The sequence below is a fragment of the Paramormyrops kingsleyae genome, chromosome 2, assembly GCF_048594095.1.
Source record: "Paramormyrops kingsleyae isolate MSU_618 chromosome 2, PKINGS_0.4, whole genome shotgun sequence".
NCBI classification, from domain to species: domain Eukaryota; kingdom Metazoa; phylum Chordata; class Actinopteri; order Osteoglossiformes; family Mormyridae; genus Paramormyrops; species Paramormyrops kingsleyae.
This window is the reverse complement of record NC_132798.1, coordinates 36,526,704-36,548,798: the sequence shown is the minus strand read 5'-3', so window position 1 is coordinate 36,548,798 and position 22,095 is coordinate 36,526,704. Positions and strand designations below refer to the sequence as shown.

The 22,095-nt window shown below is 42.9% G+C and overlaps 2 protein-coding genes across 2 annotated transcripts; one reads left to right on the top strand and one right to left on the bottom strand.

The window, feature by feature from the left end:
* Nucleotides 1-134: 134 nt before the first annotated feature.
* usp39 (ubiquitin specific peptidase 39) lies at nucleotides 135-8,857 on the top strand. The gene is made up of 13 exons (XM_023796075.2): nucleotides 135-356; nucleotides 636-714; nucleotides 1,242-1,336; nucleotides 1,585-1,721; nucleotides 3,791-3,943; nucleotides 4,197-4,422; nucleotides 5,236-5,310; nucleotides 6,112-6,179; nucleotides 6,524-6,712; nucleotides 7,000-7,142; nucleotides 7,545-7,680; nucleotides 7,821-7,907; nucleotides 8,288-8,857. Exons 1-13 carry the CDS (start codon nucleotides 305-307, stop codon nucleotides 8,339-8,341), a joined length of 1,494 nt encoding a protein of 497 aa, XP_023651843.1. The 5' UTR covers nucleotides 135-304; the 3' UTR covers nucleotides 8,342-8,857.
* Nucleotides 8,016-21,307, bottom strand: sftpbb (surfactant protein Bb). The gene is made up of 11 exons (XM_023796076.2): nucleotides 21,141-21,307; nucleotides 20,320-20,372; nucleotides 18,546-18,620; nucleotides 11,266-11,391; nucleotides 10,984-11,115; nucleotides 10,819-10,899; nucleotides 10,417-10,600; nucleotides 10,135-10,277; nucleotides 9,858-9,938; nucleotides 9,495-9,605; nucleotides 8,016-8,973 (listed from the first exon to the last, which is right to left on the bottom strand). The coding sequence occupies exons 1-11, from the start codon at nucleotides 21,190-21,192 to the stop codon at nucleotides 8,938-8,940; spliced, it is 1,074 nt and encodes a 357-aa protein (XP_023651844.1). The 5' UTR covers nucleotides 21,193-21,307; the 3' UTR covers nucleotides 8,016-8,937.
* Between the last annotated feature and the right edge of the window lie 788 nt (nucleotides 21,308-22,095).

Here is a 22,095-nt window from a genome sequence, read left to right as displayed (position 1 = left end):
GGGATTACCCGTTTATAAGTCAAGGTATTTGTATTTATATTGATATGTTATGTTCACATTTGTCAGAGTTCAGTATTTGACGCAGTGTCATAGTAAGATTTTACGTCACTTTCACAATTTTTAATATCGCGAGACTTCGTTTCACAACTTCGGGTTAGTGTTTGGTTGGCCTTAGCGTATGTTGTTGAATTGAAACCGGGAGATTCAGAGCTTGGAGTGAAAAGCTTAAATATTTAACAATATTATTAATTAAACTCCATTATCTTTAAATATTTATAAAAGCAGTAATATCTCATCTGGCAGTATGGTGTCGGTAAAACGTGAGAGGCAAATTGACGTAGAAGAGGAGGATGAGGGTAGGTTTGCCTGACAGGCATTCACTGCACGTTCTGCAAATCGGCTAACCTAGCTAAGTTTGCTAAATAATATACGTACGATTAGTCGGTTTGCTATTCGCAGCAGTTATTTATTGTGCATGTTCCTAGCTAAATGGCAAACGAATTTGTGTACGGCCATACCACGTATTTAATCCACAAAACAAACTTTAAGATAAGTCCAAGTGAGACAGGCTCTTCTACTAGGAAGTCTAATATACATACGTGTGCTTATCTCGTTTGTCTTTTTTCCCCCCTAAGTGCCGAAGAAAATAGGTCGATCCCAGAATGAAGACGACCACAGAAGCCGCCATTGCCCTTACTTGGACACAATAAATAGGTAGGTTTTTCGAGGCCGTAAAGGGAAGTTTATACTGACGAGGGGTATAGCAGGTAAACTGTTTAACAGTGTGTATAAGTTAAAATCCTGCGGTCTCGTTGTACTTTTGAGTAAGATGGTCAACTTCAATTGATTCAGTAAAATATGGTGCTGTATTTGGATTTGTCAGTAAATGGAATTTACTGACAGTTTGCTCTGTGGTATAGACTTATGTATTCTATGTATTCTCCCCCCCCCGTCGTTTACTAATTTACTATTTACACACGCGCATCCAGTTCTGGGGCTGCTTCATTTGCCAATGTGCAATAAAAATTGCACATTGGCATTCAGCACTGGAAGATTTGGAGTATTGAGACCCATTTCGTATGAATATCTTATGGTATTAGTATCTAAAATTATATTAATATCTGATTTATCATTTTAATTATGGTTTAACCGCTACTCAAATGTTAGATGATTTTATTTCCGGAAGAGGATGATGAATTGGATGTCATCCTTTCCTTGTGATGTTCATTGCATCCTAACAGGAGTGTGCTGGATTTCGACTTTGAGAAGCTATGCTCCATCTCCCTCTCACACATCAACGTCTATGCCTGCCTGATCTGCGGGAAGTACTTCCAAGGTGTGTGTGCAGCTTCTGGATAGACAATCTAACAGCCACTGAGTGAGAGGATAGTATTCTTATGGACAGAACAGGTGTTCAATTTCTACCACCATTGAAGTTTCTCTGTGTGATTATCGTCTGAACGCTCAAGAATACCTATGCGTATGGCGGCTGTTTGTTCTATTGTTGGCTCATCCCAGGTTCCTTTATTGGTCCTTCCTAGATGGAAGGTGAGCCCCCAGTTAACGTATGAGTTTATCTTCCAGGTCGAGGGCTGAAGTCGCATGCTTACACACACAGTGTGCAGTTTGCCCACCACGTCTTCCTGAACCTTCACACACTGAAGTTCTACTGCCTGCCCGACAACTACGAGATCATCGACTCCTCGCTGGAGGATATCACGGTGAGCGTTCACCTGCCTGTGGGCTTGGAGGTTGTTTCTCTTGAGTCTTTGGAATTCTTTTCTTTCTGTACTTTTCATATTTTAAGGTAGTAATCGTCTAGTAATCATGTTGGAAAACAGGGCTTGTCCTTTAAGGTGCGCAATTGCGCGTGCACGCCATCACGCGCCTAAAATGGTGAGGAGCTGCGCAAAGAAATGCGCGCCTATCAATAAAAAAGAATTCAATTGTATGCGCCTTTTGTCACGTGACCACTCGACGCTCCACGGAATTATTCATAACAACAATGGCGTCGAAAAAAAGCATAGATAACAAGGGTCATTCGTGTCAGAATGCAATGTTTTTGGGGAGGGGAGCGATGGTTGGTGTTAAATAATTAATTCATAACGAATTAATTAATTTTAGCCTACCGTTTCCACTACCTGACCCGCATGGTCTTTGTTTTACCCATAACCAAACCATAAATAAATAAAGATGTTACACACAAATTACCACCTGTCAATCACTTTTTCCGCGGGACTCTGGCAGGAATAGGCACAGTGATCTGTGTCGTTATAATGGCGTCGACAAACTCGGTTGGTAAAAAAAGGTGCAAATTCACCTTTCTGGCAATACTTTAGCTTTAGACCGAATGAAACAGGACAGCCACGAGATACGCCTGAAGTGGTGTGTAGGATTTAGATGCGCAGACGTTCTGTTCGTTATGGTAAAACCATGAAAAAGGCATATTTGGTGTAGTTTATTCAATCTAATTTAATTAAAAAAAAAAATAAAATTCTGCTGTTTCTGTATGCTTCATTTATTAATGTAAACGAACTAGTTCGTGTAATTCGTTTGGTATTGTGATCGCTATAACAACTTCCTTGTTATTATTTCCTCATAATAATAATAATAATAATAATAATATAAGTAAAGATGCGGAAATTGAAAGCATGCATTTAATTTGGCTATATAGTGTGATTAAGTGGTGTGTTTTTCGTGAGCTGGTTGCTGCTGCAGCGGGGGTGGGGCGGAGGATCGCGATGTCGGCTCAGCATCGTGATGTCTATCGGCGATGGACGATGGCATCGTCTATCGACCCAACCCTATTGTCCAACTCTTAATATTGAGCTTTCCCCACTCCTAGTCCTAGTCCAACAGCAATATCATTGGCTACTGTCATTACTCACCCTGTGGTCTAGTTACAGATTATATCCTGGAAGGCAACCTACTCAAAAATACTCAAGCACTTAAGAGATGGCATCTTCATAACTAGTTAGTCTTAGCTGTATACATGTTAAGGATTGGCTGCTGCTGGGATCGACTGCTGATGTGTTTTTCATCCAAGAATTAAGTTTTCAGAGAAGACACTGGCTAACAAATGCAATTTCAGTGGAGAAACAGAATTTGGCTCATACAAATTATTGGATGCCATCTCTAAGTTTTGGCCCATATAATCTTAATATTATGGTGCTCTTCCCCTCTGAGCCTTCTGCAGCAAGTGTTATGCAAATTGAGGACAATCTCCAAAGTATTGATGCAAAAAAGACTGAATTCTGAATTGCAAATTTTATTCACCAATAAAAAGTGATTCACTTTAAATGGGTTTCTACAAAATATGTTAAAGCATTAAAACTAGGATAAAACAACTAACACTAGGACTTTTTGGATTTTGACCCATTGCACCAAAGTCCAACCACATTTTAGGCGCACAAAAAAGGTAAAATTGTGCACCTAGCACTTTTAGGGTGCACAAAAAAAATTGTGCACCTAGCACTTTTTAGGTGCACAAATTTGTGTGCGCCTGCATTTTTCAAAGGACAAGCCCTGGGAAAAACTGACCATGTGCATGAAGGCACGAGATCCATTTATAACTCACCTGTTGGTGGGTGGGGCAATGAGACACTCCCCCATCCATCATTGTAGGTGGTGTCAAATTACATGTATTCTGGGTGGAGCTAAAGGGACAGCCACCTACTGCATCATGACAAAGCACAAGCTTGCCTTGTCTCACCTTGTGTGCCATCCACTGCCTTTCCATCCAAAGCTGTTTTGCTTCTCTTGGACTGAGTGTCTGTATGTTGCCCTGCAGTATGTGCTGAAGCCCACCTTCACCAGCCAGCACATCGCCAGCCTGGACAAGCAGGGCAAGCTGTACAGGGCCTATGACGGCACCACCTACCTGCCCGGAATTGTGGGCCTCAACAATATAAAGGCCAATGACTATACCAATGTGGTTCTGCAGGTGGGTTACTGGCACCAAGTAAGGCTAAATAGGTGGTTTATACTCGGCATAAAAGCAGAATGAAGGCTCATTATAAATGTCATATTTGAACAGAAGCTGGTGTACTTTACCCAGGGTTTACCCAAGTTTGACCCTAATGTTACTGGCCTTTTGTCCAATTAGGATGGGCCCTCGCTTGTCCAATCATTGTACTCTATACACTGTACTTTTGACCAATCAGGCTCTTCCATCTTTCTCACGCCCTTTTCCCAAGGCATTGTCTAATGTGCCCCCACTGCGGAACTACTTCCTGGAGGAGGAGAACTACCGGGGAATCCGGCGGCCGCCGGGCGACATCATGTTCCTGCTGGTGCAGCGATTCGGCGAGCTGATGCGCAAGCTGTGGAACCCACGCAACTTCAAGGCGCATGTGTCACCGCATGAGATGTTACAAGCTGTGGTGCTGTGCAGCAAGAAGACCTTTCAGATCACCAAGCAGGGTGAGACTGGTGCTCGAGAGACGTGTGGTCAGATGTAGCGGGATGGGAGTAACGACAGGGTCATTCCATTTTTCCCCAGACATGATCTGAATGCGTGAACATAAGGGATCATAAAAAGGGCATCACTTGGTAACTGTAATCAGCCTCCCCCTGCACAAAATGGAAAGGTTGTCTGGGTCGGGTGAAGTATTGGGGGCTGGGAACCTGTATGTTAGATGGTGGGTTTCTGAAATGTGCTGTTTTTTTTTTTTGGTCCCTTATTGGTGCTTAAATGTTATTAACTTAAACTTCAGGATGGTGCTTATCTTATATTGGATAAAATAAGCAGAGATGCCTGTATTTGCCACTGCAATCATGTGACAGATTCCCATAACACCTTGCTCCATGCAAAATCGTGTGATCACTATAAGGGCTTATGGAAAAATTAGGGTTGTGGGCAGGCCACTCAAAACCTACCCCCAAGGTATTACATTCATTATTTTCAAAATACTTTATAAGATCAAGCTTTTCCTCAGGTGTGAAAGGATAACATCTGAAATATCTCCAGAATGCATCTTAGATTCTTAATTCATTCATGGCAATGGAGAAGATTTTGTGAAAATCACTGCTTCAAAAAAAAAAAAAAAAGGTGTGTCCCTTTTGTGAACCTTGCATATTGAGGTGTTACTTCACTACGCAAAGCGTAAAGGTCAGGGATTAAGTCCTGTATAAGCCAACTTGACATCTGTGTTATGCAGAGATGTTTACTATTTACCCAATGTATCAGCCAATTTGTGGTTTGGAAACTTTCATAATATTAGAATGGTCCTGCAGGGGATGCTGTGGACTTCCTGTCCTGGTTCCTGAATGCCTTACATGGGGCTCTGGGCGGCACCAAGAAGAAGTCCTGTGAGTATTTATTTTGGAGGGGGTGGAGTTTTGGTTTCTAACTGAGGTGGATATTGTTGGTAAATTATGAAAAAGGCCTATCGTTGATCTGTACAGAAACAAAACAAACAAAGGAAGCACTTCTTGATTGGCTTCTAGCCTCACTGGTGGTGCATGCAGAGGTTGAGCCACTGAGTTGGTACTTTGAGACTCAACTATCAGTCAAGATTGATACATCAGACTGAGGCTGATATCTTGATTCCATCTGTCTATTGTTTATTTATGACGATCGGCCTATACCGGTATGTTAACCAATACATCGTACATCTTTAAAGCTAACATTATTTTATGCCTGACTAGATAGTTAGCTACTTCAGTCCTGAGCATTGCTACCGTGACTGGCAAAAAGGACATTTATTTTCAGCTACAAAATAGGGGTGGGTTTCCCAAAAGTGGTGTTGTGCACAGATCGTTACTGTAGTGCAATGGTCATCAAGTAGCACTTCCTTTATGAATATTAAATGTTTTCCCTCTGTTTTGGAAATTTGCATGCCAGCACGGCTGCTTTGTGTGTCTGCCTGCAGTACATGAGTGAAAGGGTGTACAACTCAAAAGCAGGAATTTTGCCCCCAAATCGATTGTAACAGATTCTGATGTTATTGTTGCAGTTGATCACTACCTTAATTAATAATCAATTCATCACAATGCACCTCGTTTCCAAGTTCTCTGTCGTGACTTTTTGGCTTTGTCTGATCTGCTTTGTATCCTGCGTGGAAATCTCTCGTCTTACGGAATGATGCTCTGTTGCTGTTGCTCTGGCAGCAATCGTCACCAAGGTGTTTCAGGGCTCCATGCGCATCTTCTCAAAGAAGCTGCCCCACCCAGACTTGGTGAGTAGACATGAGCTTGTTGCCATTGGCATGTAAACAGCAAAAAGCATGTTTCACTAATGCAATTGTATTTCCATAATGAGTTGCATGAAGTAAGACAATGTCATACTGCTTGGTCCAGAGGAATGCTTGAATTGTTACAAGTGGTTTTTATTATGCATCATTATTTACTTTATTTGTCTCGTGAACCAGTGGGAAAATATTTCTGTGGCTCATTGATATGGAAAACTTGAAAAGATATTTTGAGAAAGTGAACATTCAGCTGTACTGTGCATGATAATAGTAGCGCACTGTCAATCTATCATACCAATAAGCCGTATATATCCCTTCCCCCCCCTCTCCAGCCAGTGGAGGAAAAGGAGGCTCTGCTCATCAGGGAGGAGTACCAGGAGAAGATGTCCGAGTCGCCCTTCCTGTACCTTACGCTGGACCTCCCCACTGCCCCCCTCTACAAGGATGAGAAGGAACAGCTGATCATCCCCCAGGTTCCCCTCTTCAACATCCTGGCTAAGTTCAACGGCATCATGGAGAAGGTAATCGCCCCCAACCCCCACAGCACATCATCTTTCGGCCAAACCACTTCAATCAGCTTAATGTCTCGATGGAAATTTCCCACGACCTCGTCTGATGTCGGTCTTGACTGTTCCAGACCGCTGTCTCCCCACAGCTGCTCCCTGAAAGTCTCGTAGTTGTCTTCTTTGGCTATGTATCCTGTGTCAACTCTGATCCAACTGCAGTTTTATATGGGACAGTCTCTTGGACATACTTGCCTCGAGCACTTGGCATGAAAGCAGATATACTGTAAACCTGTCTTTCCCAGGAGTACAAAACATACAAGGAAAACTTCCTTAAGAGGTTCCAGCTGACCAAACTGCCACCCTACCTCATCTTCTGCATCAAGAGATTCACCAAGAATAACTTCTTTGTGGAGAAGAACCCCACCATTGTCAACTTCCCTGTCACGTGAGTCCCCTTTACAAATAGCCACTCCAGTCTCATAAAGAGTGGGGCAACTGCTTTCCAGTCTTGGCTCAATTTCTATGTCTGGCCCTAAATATTAATGACACCTTGATTTCTGCAGCTGATATGGCTGTGACAGTGGATTTTGTGTAGTGCCGACTGACTTCATTTTGGAGAAGTCACTCTTTACCCTAATGTGGTAGCACCCCATTTCGGCCGTGGATGTTTTTTATTTTTATAAATTCTATTGAAAGTCCTCTGCTGTGAGCAGATGGCTCCTTTCACCTGCTGTTAGTCTGTTAGCTGACTCTCAATAGTTCACAGCAGCCGGTACTGATACCAGACTTGGTGGCATTTATCCAGGGAGCTCTGGTTGAAGTCTGTACCTGTCCCCCATCTCCCCAGGAACGTGGACCTGCGTGAGTACCTGACCGAAGAGGCTCAGGCCACCGCCAGGAGCACCACCTATGACCTGGTGGCCAACGTGGTGCATGATGGGAAGCCGTCCGAAGGGGCCTATAGGATTCATGTCCTGCACCATGTGAGTCACATAATGCTTAACAACAGGGAGGTAGACTTTAAAATGAATGGTTTTAGCATTACATGGGTTAATTGTGTGGCGCTATGCCCAGGAAGGTTAGTGCCCACCGCCAGGGCTGTGACTGACTGTCTGTCTGTCAGGGCACCGGGAAGTGGTACGAGCTCCAAGACCTGCAGGTGATGGACATTCTACCGCAGATGATCACACTGTCGGAGGCCTACATCCAGGTACGTGCTGCCATTTCTAACCCACCTGCAAAGCTCGTACTGGCTCAGTATGCATGATGAATGCTCATTCTAATGGACTGTGAGAAGGCCACAAGCAAGAGACCATAGTATTGTTTCCATTATTTATTGACTGGAGGGGAAAATTCATTTGCATTACAGCAGTAAGGAACAAAATGTGTAATGACAATAGTGCAAACAAGCTTGTGCAAAAACGAATTAATGGGGTATACTTCTGACACACAGCCCTACTGTGGTATTAGTTAAATGCTGTTATGGCTGGGGGGGGGGGGGGGGGAGAGATGTACTACCTTCTAGTACATTAGCCTATAGAGCTGCTTGTACATCATCCCAAGCTCTTCATCAAATGCCTTTTTCTTAAGATTTGGAAGATGAGAGACCCGGAGGACGACGCTGCTAACCGCACAGGGGCGTGATGCCCTCTGAAGGGAGGGGGGGGTGGGGGGAGACCTGGGACCTTCCTTTGTGAGAGGAGTGCTGAGGCAGCAGTTTGTTCCATAGGTTCCCCATCTCTCTTGCACAGGGAGCTAAACGTGTTCTCTACAGTCTTGGATTGTTTTTCTTTTTAAATTTGTATTTTTTTTTTTAATCTTGTATGCCTAAAGTGTGTAAATAAACTCATGTTTAATGTTTGCCTTCAGCTACTTTTTCTCCACTTTTTCAATCAATGACTCCCTTTCATTTTACTGATCCTACTTTAAGAAGCCCAAGCAATTTAGAGCGAGAGGGACATTTTTTTATATATAAACACACACGCCCACCCTTTGTGTTAGTTCCACAAAACAAATGGCTGAAAGAGCAGCAGGACAAACAGAGTGCCCAACTCCATCGCAGCCAGCTGTCATAGCCAGTACAGGCACAATCTACACATTTCACAAAACACCATTAAGCCATGACAACAGTTCCAAACAAAAACAGCACAAATTAGTCAGTGCAAAAGGTACCAAGTGCTCATGACCCAATCGGACGGCTTGAGGTCCAGTCGTGAAGCACACTGATGCTGCAGTCCAGTCTACTTCCAGATGTATTTCTGGCAGAATGCCACACACTGCAGGACAGGAAAGAAGCGCTTCAGACCATTTTCAGATGGGGCTCTATTCACATACAGTCACTGGTTAAAGGCCTCAAAAGATCCAACTGATCACACCCATGCATCTAAAGGCCCTTTCCCACTCCAGGAACCCAGCCCAATTGTAGTTCCCGGTCCTTTTCCCCATCTGCTGGCCAGATTTAACGATGAATATGTCATGAGCAATATTAGTATGCAAATTAAGCGCGTCCCATTTTGTCCCGTATTTTTGGACCATGTAATCGATCCCCACACTCCCAATAAATAAAACAATTAAAGGCTGATTCACACTTCTCCACACAAGCGCAATGTATGATGTTCCCACTACTCCGCTGCGTTGAAGTGCAATTTGAAAACGCACTGCTGCTATCATTTCTCTGCGCAGGACACTCAAATTCATGAGTACAACGTGTTGCGCTTTTCTTTGCGTTTGGCTTCCCTAGTGTGAACATAGCCTCAGTGGGAAAGTGCCTTAATACCTGTAAAGGTGATGTACTCACATTGCATTCCTGTGCTATTTTCTCATCTCTGCACCTGTAGTTGTTCCCCCAGGTACAGTGGTTACGCCCCAAAGGCTCCACCCTTCTTACAGTGACACACAGGTCTGCACGCTGTGGGGGTGGGGAACAGGTAGCGTCACTTAATATTTAGAGGCAATGGGTAAGTGGATCTGGAATTTTTCTGGCAAAAACACGTGTAGCAGATGAGTCTTGCAGACAGCAGCCAGGTTAAGGTGACTGCAGTTGCACACAGTGAGACATGCTTTCTACCATTTCTCACTGAAGGTCACACATAATCCAGCAATTTACCTCATTTCAGTCCAGAGTAGAATAGAGAGAATGTGGCTGAGACGTTCGCCTTACCCCACAGTTATCCAGGGTGCTCCCCTCCTTTCCCAGAACCCCCTGCAGGACTGGGCCATAGCGCTGGATGAACAGCTCACACTGAGAGCGGCAGAGGAAATTTACAGCTCTTTAGCTACCCTACAGCTTGCTTCCTTACAAAAATCGTGCTAAAGAAATTAAAGTTTTAATGATTTTTCAACTCAGCCATTACGGTCTCCCTAAAAATACGTGCAAGCACTTCAGAGTCACGCTATACAATATGCCTTATGAATTACAAGCAAAGGTAAGGAGCCACCTTAGGGACGGCCTGAGGGTACAGGAGGCAGACGGACCCAAAGAAACCAGAGGTCTCAGTCTCTGTAGCATTGGACCCGAGCTGGACCCGGGTCAGGGCCGCCAGCGTCCGACAAGTGTCACAGTCAGAGGGGATCGTCTCCACTGCAGGGCGGGATAGAGTCAAAAAGAATGACTGAGATAACAGGGCTATAGACTGACGGGTTTGATGGAAGCTGTCCAGAGCACGTATGAACCAGACATGGGAGACTGGGGTGCAGGCTGAGGTGGGAGGGGCCCTTACTTGGCAAAGGGCTCTCCTGGAACAGGCAGAGATGCAGCAAGGTGCAGATGGTATGGGGCGCGGCGTAGGACAGCAAGAACTCGACTGCGTCTTTTCCATACTTGTTGACAAAGTTGTCACACTCATCCTTATAACTGGAAGGCAGGAGGTCACACACCTCGTCCATAACCTTCACCACAGCGTCCTAACAATGGATTCATGGCATGGTGATGAGGTAAGAAGTCATTTCAAAAAGTAAAAGTTTTAAAATATACCTTATTAAAACAAACTTCCAAGTTTGGTCCGCTTTTTAAAATAGCCACAAATGCTTTGGAAATCACTCGCAATTAGAAGTTCATTCTAATCTTCCCATAACACCATTTTGCATCCTAAGGAGAAACTGATGAGATTTTTTCTCATTACCTCAGTTCTTTCCTTAGGCAACAGGCTTTCTATTTTCTTGATTACAAAAACACAGAAGGTACACTCAGGAGAGATCTGCACCTGCAAGGGACAAACCAGCAGTTAGTCTTCATGTGTCAGTGGTCCTGTCGTACTATTACTAGAAAACATTTTCTAATCTCTTACTTCTGGACTGGCATCTTTCTTTGAAATCCCACGGGCCACACCAGCAACGATGCTATTGGTCAGAATCTCCTGTTTGGCAGCCTCTGATTGGGTGCTGCACAAGCCCAGGGCTGCACACACTTGGCCAGGACTCTGAGGCCATCAGGAGAAAAAGCAGGTCAATTAATGGATTTAGCGAGGACATGCCTTATTCCCAGTAAACAGACCACTTATATGAAAAGTCCTCCACCATGCTTTTAACACAATGGGGATGGTTGGCCATTTTGGAGGGTGAGGACTCACCAGGACACGGGTCAGGAAGTGAACAGCCAGTGGCACGTTCTTGTCCACGTTATGCAGACAGAGGGATTTGGCATCATCCTCAGGGAGGGACTGGCACAGGGCTGCAAGGGCATCTTTCATGAGCTCCTAGGAGTGGAACACAGCATATGGCTCAGATCTGAATTGTTGAGATTGAGCCTCAGGCAAATGATACATCAGTTCATCTCAAATTTAACCAGTTAGTTAACTTGGTGAAAATTTTATATACACCACTGCTAAAAAAAATAATACTGTACTTATGGCTCATGGTAAACACCACAACGTCCATAGAGGGGTCGGCTCTGCTGTCAGAATCGCTTACGAGGGAAAACTGGTTCCAAAAACGGTTCTACTTAGTGTGGTTATATGGTTTGCAATTTGTAGTATCTGATATGAACCAATCTACTGCATTTTACGAATTATGCAAAGACACTATGCGTACAAGAAGTGGCAACGCAACCAATCTTTTTAACCACCTTAGATGTTAGCAGCCCAAACACGCGGAATGTCTGGCTATGCGTATATGCGCGAGCACATCACCTGCAGTCAGAGTGCCCTCTACACTTTCTGAAGTAACCATACACTTCTTACTCATGAAAAAAAACTCACTCATTTATTATTTCTTCTATTTATCCATTATTTTTATTTGCTGTAAACAGAGTTAAAAAATGTGCAGTTGCCAAAAGTGATAAATGTTTAGTTGTACATGAAACTTTTCATAGTATAAAAAATAAGAACTTTGAGTCAGTTTCTTTTATATGTACAGTATTAATTTTTTACATACATTTATTATAATGCTACAAGCAGTGTTTCTTGTAAGGACAGTACTACATACGTTTAAAAAAAAAAGTTAAAAATTGCTACCTTGGTGTATCGTGATTATAGTCAAAGGTATCGTGATATGACATGTTGGCCAAACACCCAGCCCCTATTTCCAAATCAGTTGCCATCCAGAGTCGTGCCCCCTCCCCTCAGCTTTCCTCTTCCCAGTAATGTTGCGTGATAAGTAAGGTAAAACACTTATGGGGAAAGTGTTTGCCATTGGGAGATTCTTCACAGTGCGAGTGGAAAGCAGATTTATTGTGTGCAAGATGTGAACAAAGTTGTCCGTGGAGGAAGTCGGCTCACCCCAAAAACATTCTGAACAACCAATTTAATTCGACAGTTGCAGAGTCACTTTTGTTTGAAAAGGTTATTTAAAATATTTTGCTTGCAGAAAGCGAAGTTCATTGATGAATTGTTAAGTAAATGTCTGCTAATAATAATAATAATTATAATAATAATAATAATAATAATACGAAGAAAATCTGAATTTTCCAGGACTGATATCTGCAGGTCTGGTTTAAAATAAGCATTCTGCAACTCAGGACCAGCCAGGGGGGGGGCAGTACACCTAGTGCCTTCATCCAAGAACCGAAATTGGATAGATTAATGTAACCAATGAACAGTAAATCCCTAAATTATAGGGATCGATTTTAATATTTATATATTATATTTATAGATTATATTAAATGTTTAGCTAAATGCTAATGAAAAAAATGCATGCCAAAAAAATCTTTAATTTGGCTAGTAAAATACACAACATACTGTTCCACCTTGTTTGTACATCTTGTTTTAAGCGTTTTTTGCGGCATTTGCAGTTCAATTTGAATATCGTCCAAGTGAGGATACGCAAGTGGCAAATGCTTAAAGTGCCCCACAATTTTTTCCCCACTGGCAACAGCGTCGCTTACACTTCATTGCGACAGCAGCCCCTCATGTATCACAAGCTGTAGTGAGTGTGCAAAACAGCCCAAGCTAGTGATTCCCAAATCATCCATTGCTTTTTTTCATATTATTCATTTTGTCTTGCACAATTGCATGCACTTTGTTTAGCGGGATTTTCCACTAACTGCTACTTCCACCATGCTACTTCCTTTGTTTTTACAAAGATTTAACAATAGCCAGTAGCATGGTGATTGGCAAAGTGTAAAAATATTTCCAGATCATCACCCTCTTATCTGATGCTCTCACATTTCTCCTGCTGCAAAGAGCATGACGTCACAGAAGGTGGAAGTCACTGTGCTCACACCCAGAGTGGCAAACAAACTAAGTAGCAGTGTTAGCGTTCAGCTTGCATGCAGCAAAAAACACATCTAAACCGGGAAAGAGCCGTCATGTGATTGATTGTACAAAACGATTTAAGAAATAGGATTTATGTTTTTACAGACTGCCGAACACTAAGTATTGTACATGGATAGGTCACATATCAAACGGATTGGGTATCGGCTATATGTATAGATAGGTGCTAATACCCATCTGAATATCGGTAATTGGTGCAGTTCTACTAAATTAACAATATCTATGCAACAAAAACCTAGGTAGTCCTAGGCAAACCTGGACACAGATAAATGACTGTCAGTGATCAACTGGGAATTGATTCTGTTACTGAACTATACAAATTTTAGTGTATTTTGTGTCTTCAATAGTGAGAGATTCAATCTGCACCAGATAATCTTCCATACTGAGCGCACCCTAGTGGTAAACAAATGCTGCCAGAAACAACATGCCCCTGAGTGCTGATTCTAAAGGGATCACTAGGACTAAAATGCCTTTTATTAATAAGGTACATTCGGTCGCCAGTCGGGGCCGGGAGGACATTTTCCACTTTTTTCCCGCTCCGGCAGTAGCCTGCTGTGAGGGGGTTTTTGTGGTTTTTCGACCTCCCAAGAGCAACTTCGATTTCGCCTTGTTTTTAGTTCATACTTGGTTCAGGCAGAAGTTCTTCTGGTAAGTAGTAGTAAGTTTATCAGGTTTAAAATTTTTAATAAAATAATAATTAAGTTCCGTTTTAACACAAGTAACTTATTTTAGTGTACTCCGCACGTTACTGCATTTATTGTTACGCAAATTAATCTTTATAGTTAAATACACTATATAAATTTACTGGGCTGGGAGTACGGGGTCATAGTGAGTTAGTTAATTATGGGGCCAGCTCAGTGTTGCGTTTGCAAGATGTTTGCCCTTCTGGACGTTAGTGTCCAGTCGGACTTCATCTGCGAGCGATGTAAGCTAGTGGACTCACTCATGGTCAAGGTTCGCGACCTTGAGGAGCAACTGGCTCGCATCCAATGCAACAGTGAGTTAGATGAGCTAGTTGATACGCCGTTTAGGGAGACGGTGTGTACGCCACTAACGGGGGGGAGGGAGAATGAAGAGCAGAGAGGTCGAGAGAGCTGGGTGACCGTAGGTCGTAGACGCAGGAAAAGGCGTACACACGTTACAGAGGCGGCATCACCTGAGGTGTCTGTGTCTAACAGGTTTCAGGTGCTTCCAGCTTTAGAGCCGGAAGGGACTGGGGAAGCAGGTGGGCCCTTGGGCACTGAGGAGCCCCCTCCCCCCAGAAAGAGGGAGGTTGTGGTAGTGGGGGATTCAATTATTAGGGGAGTAGACAGTTATGTGTGCACGCGTGATAGAGGGTCCCGTACGGTGTCTTGCCTGCCTGGTGCCCAGGTAGGAGACCTTCCAGATCGTGTGGACAAGCTTTTGGCCCCAGCTGGGGTGGATCCAGTTGTCGTGGTGCATGTTGGCACCAACGACATAAGCAAGGGTAGAAGGGCTGTTCTGCAGGATAAATTTATAGAAGTCGCCAATAAGCTTAGAAGCAGAACGTCCATGGTGGTATTTTCCGAAATACTCCCCGTGCCACGCGCAAGTCAGGCTAAGTTAGCTGAGATAAGGAGATTAAATGCGTGGCTAAAAGGATGGTGTAGGAAAGAGGGGTTTAGGTTTATGGGGCACTGGAGGACCTTCTGGAACAGGTGGGACCTGTTCAAGCCGGATGGGTTGCATCTGAACCGGAGGGGAACCAGTGTACTGGGAAGGCGTATTTGTAGAGTAGTTGAGGAATGTTTAAACTAGGGACTGGGGGGGCAGGGAGGTTAGTTAAGTATGTAACTGGGGGGAAACGGAAAGCCCAAAAAAATCATATTATAAGTAGGCACTGTAATAAGCCTACCCTTTGTTGTCTGTATTTAAACGCCAGGAGTATTAGGAATAAAATTCATGATTTAGAGGCTCTTATCTCATCGGACTCTTATGATATTATAGCAATAACTGAAACGTGGTTGAGTGATAAGGATGGACAAGAATATAATATGGATGGTTACACATTGTTTCGTAAAGACCGTATAGGTAAGAAGGGAGGTGGTGTTGCAGTATATGTAAAGGAAATCTTGCAGGCAAGGGAGCTTACTGATATAAGTAAAAGTACGGAAGCTATATGGGTAAAATTAGATGCTACAAACTCAAATAGCCTAATTGTCGGTGTTTGTTACAGAGCACCCAATGTAGCTGCTGAGGAAAGCAGATTGTTATACAGTGATATTAGGATTATGAGCAATAAAAATGATGTGGTAGTTATGGGTGATTTTAATCTACCGGGGATACAGTGGGACATTGTTGCTGGCTCTTCTGAAAATGAACTTGAGATGGTGGAATTAGTACAGGATTGTTTTTTTACTCAGTTTGTTAACACCCCTACCAGGGGAGATGCCATTCTTGATCTTGTTTTGTCTAATAACCAGGACAGGATTGGTAAATTAGATGTTTTAGAACCACTTGACAGTAGCGATCATAACATGGTTAAATTTGAGGTTAAGTTTAGTGCCCGAAGAGCAAAGTCCAAATCAAAAATATATAATGTTAGGAAGGCTAACTTCAATTGTATGAGATTAAAACTAGAAACCGTGAACTGGATGGAGTTAAATAACAAAACTGTTGAAGAGGCATGGGAATTTTTTAAAAGCACATTATTGCAAGTACAAGAGGACTTCATACCTGTTTCTAGCAAGAATAAATCTAGGAAATTGCAACCTAGGTGGTTTAATAGGGACATAAAGTATAAAGTAAGGAGGAAAATGGCTTTGTTCCAGAGATGGAAAATAACTGATGATGACATAATAAAGCAAGAGTATCTAAATCTACAGGCTGAATTAAAAAATGACATTAGACGAGCTAAAAGGAATGTCGAAAGGAAGATCGCATTGGAGGCTAAGGATGACGTTAAAAGTTTCTTCCAGTATTTTAACTCTAAAAGAGCTCTAAAAGCTGAAATTACTAATCTGCAGGATAGTAAGGGTCTTATAATTGAAAACGACATTGACATAGTAAATGAGTTCAATGATAGTTTTGCACGGGTATTCACTGTCGAGGACACTAGTAACTTACCAGTTCTTATTACTAATTCAACATCGTCTATAACTAATATATATATAACTGAAGCTGATGTTTTGCAAAGCCTAGCTAAGCTCAAAATAAATAAATCACAGGGCCCTGATGGCATCTTACCTATAGTGTTAAAAGAGATGAGGGATATTATTTGCCGACCCTTGACATTACTGTTTCAAAAATCCTTATCTGAAGGTGTGGTACCTTCTGATTGGAAGCATGCCAACATAACGCCCATTTTCAAAAAAGGGGATAGAAGTAATTTGTCAAACTATAGGCCAATCAGTCTAACTTGTATAACTGGTAAAGTTATGGAGGCTATAATCAAAGAGAAAATGGTAGATTACCTGGACTCAAATAACATTTTGAGGGATAGCCAGCATGGATTTAGGAGAGGTAGATCCTGTTTAACAAATCTGTTGGAGTTTTTTGAGGAAGCTACTCAGGAAGTTGATGATAAGAAGGCCTATGATGTCATCTATTTAGATTTCCAAAAGGCTTTTGATGTTGTTCCCCACAAGAGGCTCTCACTTAAACTCAAAGCGACAGGTATTTTAGGAACTGTAGCGACTTGGATTGATAACTGGTTAACGGATAGGAAGCAGCGAGTAGTTATAAGAGGCTCGATGTCACAGTGGGCCTGCGTTCATAGTGGGGTACCGCAGGGTTCAATTTTAGGACCACTTTTGTTCCTAATTTACATAAATGATATAGACACCAATATATACAGTAAACTGGTGAAATTTGCAGATGACACCAAGGTGGGTGGTGTAGCAGATACTGAACTAGCGGCTCAGCAGCTACAGCGGGATCTTAATTTAATTAGTGACTGGGCTGACACCTGGCAGATGAAATTTAACATAGACAAATGTAAGGTACTCCATGTAGGGAGCAGAAATATAAAGTACAGGTATTTTATGGGACCTACTGAAATAAAGGTAGCTGATTATGAGAAAGACCTTGGTGTGTATGTTGATGCTTCCATGTCTCATTCTCGCCAGTGTGGGGAAGCAATAAAAAAGGCCAATAGGATGTTGGGGTACATCTCCAGGTGTGTGGAGTTTAAGTCAAGGGAGGTAATGCTAAGATTATACAATTCCTTGGTGAGACCTCACCTAGAATATTGTGTACAGGTTTGGTCACCATATCTTAAAAAGGACATAGCGGCCTTAGAAAAGGTGCAGCGTAGGGCCACAAGAATGATTCCTGGTCTTAGAGGAATGTCATACGAGGAAAGGTTATTTGAGCTAAATCTGTTCAGCCTCAAGCAAAGGAGACTGAGGGGGGACATGATCCAGGTCTATAAGATTCTAACAGGTTTGGATGCTGTTCAACCGAATAGTTACTTCAGCATTAGTTCAAATACAAGAACTCGTGGCCATAGGTGGAAATTAGCGGGAGAACATTTCAAACTGGATTTAAGGAAGCACTTCTTTACACAGCGTGTAGTCAGAGTATGGAATAGTCTTCCTGATAACGTAGTGCAAGCTGAATCCTTGGGTTCCTTTAAATCAGAGCTAGATAAGATTTTAACAACTCTGAGCTATTAGTTAAGTTCTCCCCAAGCGAGCTCGATGGGCCGAATGGCCTCCTCTCGTTTGTATAGTTCTTATGTTCTTATGTTCTTATGTTCATGTGGGGCTGATGAGGGATATAGTGGAGCTAGAAATCTTGACATCATAAACTCGTGACTTCCTCAGACACGTATGAAGAACACATTTCCGGCCCATTCAATGGCAGTTTCAAACCAAACAGAGAGCAGTGGCACAGCTGAAAGCTTATTGAGTGATGACACATTATTGAATGTTACCAAGACTGGAAAACGTCACTACAGAACTATACAGGCAACAAACTACAAAGTTTCTCCCAGTGACTCAGCACTATGTGCATGAAGACCTGATTGTTAGGAGCATGCAGCTGTTTGACAGTTCATTCTTGCCTCTTCATGACAAGAGGATGATGGGATCACAAGAGGCTCAGCACTGGGCAGGCCACAGACTGTAATCCACATTAGCAATCAGTACAAGCCCCTGGGATATGGTGGGCGGGCTCACCTGAGTGCCACTGCTGGGATGCATGTTGGTGAAGAACTCCAGGAGCTGGGTACAGTCATTGCAGCTGTTTTCGCTCTGCGTGGAAGGGGAACCAAAGTCCAGTCAGATGGCGGAAAGGGGAAAGCTCAGGACCACAGATGCTTCCCCATCACATGCATGTGGTAAGCAGCTGATCCAGGGTTTGAAATCAAAACATTTTGTAAAACTAGTACAGTAAAATCCCGTTATAACGGACTTCAAGGGACCTGGAAAAACAGTCAGTTATATCCAGAGTTGCTGTATGACTACTGGACACCATTTACTCATGCCACACCCCAGCAGACACACTTGTGGTACAGATTATTATATTGTACATGTAGTAATCCAACTTTACCTGTAACTAATCCTGACTACGTATCTGCGCTGGATATCACCGGCACACCACGTGCCTTTTAGTCTGCATGTCCGTTATAGCCGAACAAAACTACAGCTAAAAGCGCCCCTGGGGACCAAATTGTTTGTCCGTTATAAGCGAAATTCCATTATATGCGATATATCCAATGCTATTTCTGCATGTTGTTAAAGGCGCAAGGCCGGGACCAGCGGACCCTGTCCATTATAGACGATATTCCATTATAAGGGAGTCCACCATAATGGGATTTTACTGTACAGCTATAAAAACAGAACCGAAAGATTCAGAAACATTGCCTGAGAACTTCCTTTTCTGAAGCTCAGCCAAGCTGGGGCTGATTAAGTGATAGTGCCATGGTAACAAAATGCTCATCTTGGATGTCATGTGGATATGCAGACCAAGCCTACAATGGAAACTTTGTGGTGACCATTTTTAAATTTATATAAGCCAATGACAAGTGTCTAAGAGGTATTCAACCAAGGGTGGGTAGCATGAGCAGGATTTAGTGCTTTTACTTACTGCTGACAACCAAAACAGATGGAACAGACCACTTTGTGAGAGTGTATATGAACATCTGAGGACAGAAATGCTCTGGCAGACAAACTGTAGCACACACGCAAACCACTCATCTGCAAAACTAAACAAACAGTTACATGTCAGCATTTATGCTTCAAATATTGCTCAAATAGCTGACATGGACACCACAAGTATGAATACTCAATAATCATACTCATTCATACTCATTATCCATCCATTTTCCGTAACTGCTTATCCAGGACACGGTCACAGTCTATCAGAAGGCACACAACGGATATGACAGGGACCACCCCGCATGTGAGGCAGGACACCACGAGACACACACGCTTAACTGAACCATGTGTTTTCACACTGTGGGAAAAACCCAGACAAACATACAAAAGGCACATACACAGAGCTGGGAGTGGGTTTCGATCCTACAACCCTGGTGAAGATATGATACTATCTATAGTTTATACTTAACACACTTACTACTCACTCACTACCCTTTTAAAATGAAATATGCAACACTAATCAAAAGTGACTTACAGCCCTACCCCTTAATACAGCTGGATATTGTAGTGAGACATTCAAGTTAGCTCTTACACGCTCCGATAGTAATTGTGTTTCTATGAGAAATTACTGAACATGTGCCTTTGGGGTCAATTTGACCTCACGGTATGTTTTCCAAAGCAACCCTTCAGAAGACAAGCACGTATGGTGATGACTGGATAACAACAACCGCGTCCTGTGACTTTGGCTGGGCACCTTCACGGAAATGCTGTTACCAAGTCGGATAAAGTGAACATTAATTTCACAGGCACAAAGAAGCGCTGGCTGAACGGGTGCGCGGCGTTTTCAGCTCACCGACTGCAAACCGGCGCCATCGTGATCCGGCTGGGAAATAAACCTGGCCAGGCCTAAAAGGGGAAAGAGAAAAGGCACACATCACCTTTACAATCAGCACAGCACCACAAGCGGTCCCCATTTAATGCCAAAAATGATGCTCTTTTTGGGACAGAAGGAGGAGCAGCAGAGGAAACGTTTTAAATCGTGGGAAATGACGGCTCTTGTGCCTAATGCAGATTGTATTGTAGAGTAAAGTAAAATAAAATAAAAAATCCGGCCTCCTCTCCCCACCACCTACAATATTATGGCAGTGAACTGAGAGTAATGTTATTTTCCTGCAGCGTCTGTGTGACTTGTTTCGAAAAGCATTTACTTAATATACACATGCGGCGTTTAATAAGTGTCAGGCTTCATAAACACTCTGGTCATTAAACAAGGCAGTTAAAACGTATTGGCGTGTCTGACAAAATGGGTAAACAAAGCGTCTGAAAATTGCCATGAAGCACACATTGTTTGACCAGGAAGGGAATCTAAGAGATCGGGGAGTGTTTATTTCTCTTTGTAAAATGGCGTGAGCTACAAATCCCTGCCCAACACTCGGTAACATTACAAAAACATTAATATGGCGTCACACTAATCAGTCTCCTTATATACGCACACCGAGCAACGCCGCCTCTTTTTTTAAATTAACACAATGGTTAATTAAAACGAAACGACCACGTGTTAATATTACGATTTAATAATCGCATTAGAAAACAAGTAAATGTGATTTCTTTCACAACTCTTTTTCTGGCTGCTAAAAACAACAAACAAAAGCCGAACAATCGAAAGGTGTTTACCTCTAGTCACAGAAGCAAAAAATAGCAGGAATAAAACCTTCGAAACAGGCATAATCAGTTTCAGGAGCAGTATTAAAAAGCCAAATAAATTTTATTGTTAGTACTAGGAATCAGCTGCGTTTGCACGGTTTGGTTTACGGAAGAGCTCCAAAATCTGAGCCAATCGCCGATTAGAACCATCTGAGTGGGCAGGGCCAATGTATGGTTGGTTGTTTGGTTGTAATACGGTTTATCAATGTGTGATACGAGCTGCTTTTGTATGAGACAATGCACGCATAGGCATTTGCACTTACTCATATGTGCAATTACTGTGGAAATAACTAAACTATTTAAAATATGAATTAATGTTCTATCACTTATACTTGTTAGGGTCGCGGGTGGGGATTCATACACATACATTGGATGGTTTGCTGGGCGGTTGGGGGGGGTTACTGGGGGCTAGTGTGGCGCCTAGGACACCACATGGGCTTCGACAGTCCCGGGGCCGGTAGCATGGTGCCATCTGCTGGCTATTTTGAAATGTGATGTAAATGTGATCTAAGACGCTGGTGCAGAAGGCCTGACCTCTAGATATGCATTTTGCTGGAAATTCTGCTATAAATTTATAGCATCAGAACTGTTTCATGAGTAATTAAGAAGAACCTCTGATTGCCAGCTTAAAGTAGATCTGGACAAGCAGTTTAGATTTCCAGACCACGCACTCCAGTCAGACATGGTCATCACCTCCAAGGCCACCAAACAGCTGACAGAGTAATGGTTGGTGGGCTCAGTGTGAACTGATCAAGGTCGCCTCTAGGGGCTTTGCAGGCCAGCTGCTCTGAGGAGCTTTTACTCAATTGGGGATTACGGGGGCTGTGAAGAGAAGGGCTATAAGATATGTGACAGGTGATCCCTTGACCTCGAGTACATGTCTGTAACATGCCGGCCTTTTTTTCTACCAAGAGAGCTAACCGTA

Excerpts from the sequence above, each read along its gene's own strand:
- sftpbb (XM_023796076.2), bottom strand. The coding sequence starts at position 21,192 with ATGCCTGTTTCGAAGGTTTTATTCCTGCTATTTTTTGCTTCTGTGACT. Across the intron at positions 11,392-18,545 it reads ATCCCAGCAGTGGCACTCAG|GAGCTCATGAAAGATGCCCT; the intron begins GTGAGCCCGCCC and ends TTCCACTCCTAG. Across the intron at positions 9,606-9,857 it reads GCACCCTGGATAACTGTGGG|CGTGCAGACCTGTGTGTCAC; the intron begins GTAAGGCGAACG and ends CCACCCCCACAG.
- usp39 (XM_023796075.2), top strand. The coding sequence starts at position 305 with ATGGTGTCGGTAAAACGTGAGAGGCAAATTGACGTAGAAGAGGAGGAT. Across the intron at positions 6,713-6,999 it reads TCAACGGCATCATGGAGAAG|GAGTACAAAACATACAAGGA; the intron begins GTAATCGCCCCC and ends TGTCTTTCCCAG. Across the intron at positions 7,681-7,820 it reads GGATTCATGTCCTGCACCAT|GGCACCGGGAAGTGGTACGA; the intron begins GTGAGTCACATA and ends TCTGTCTGTCAG.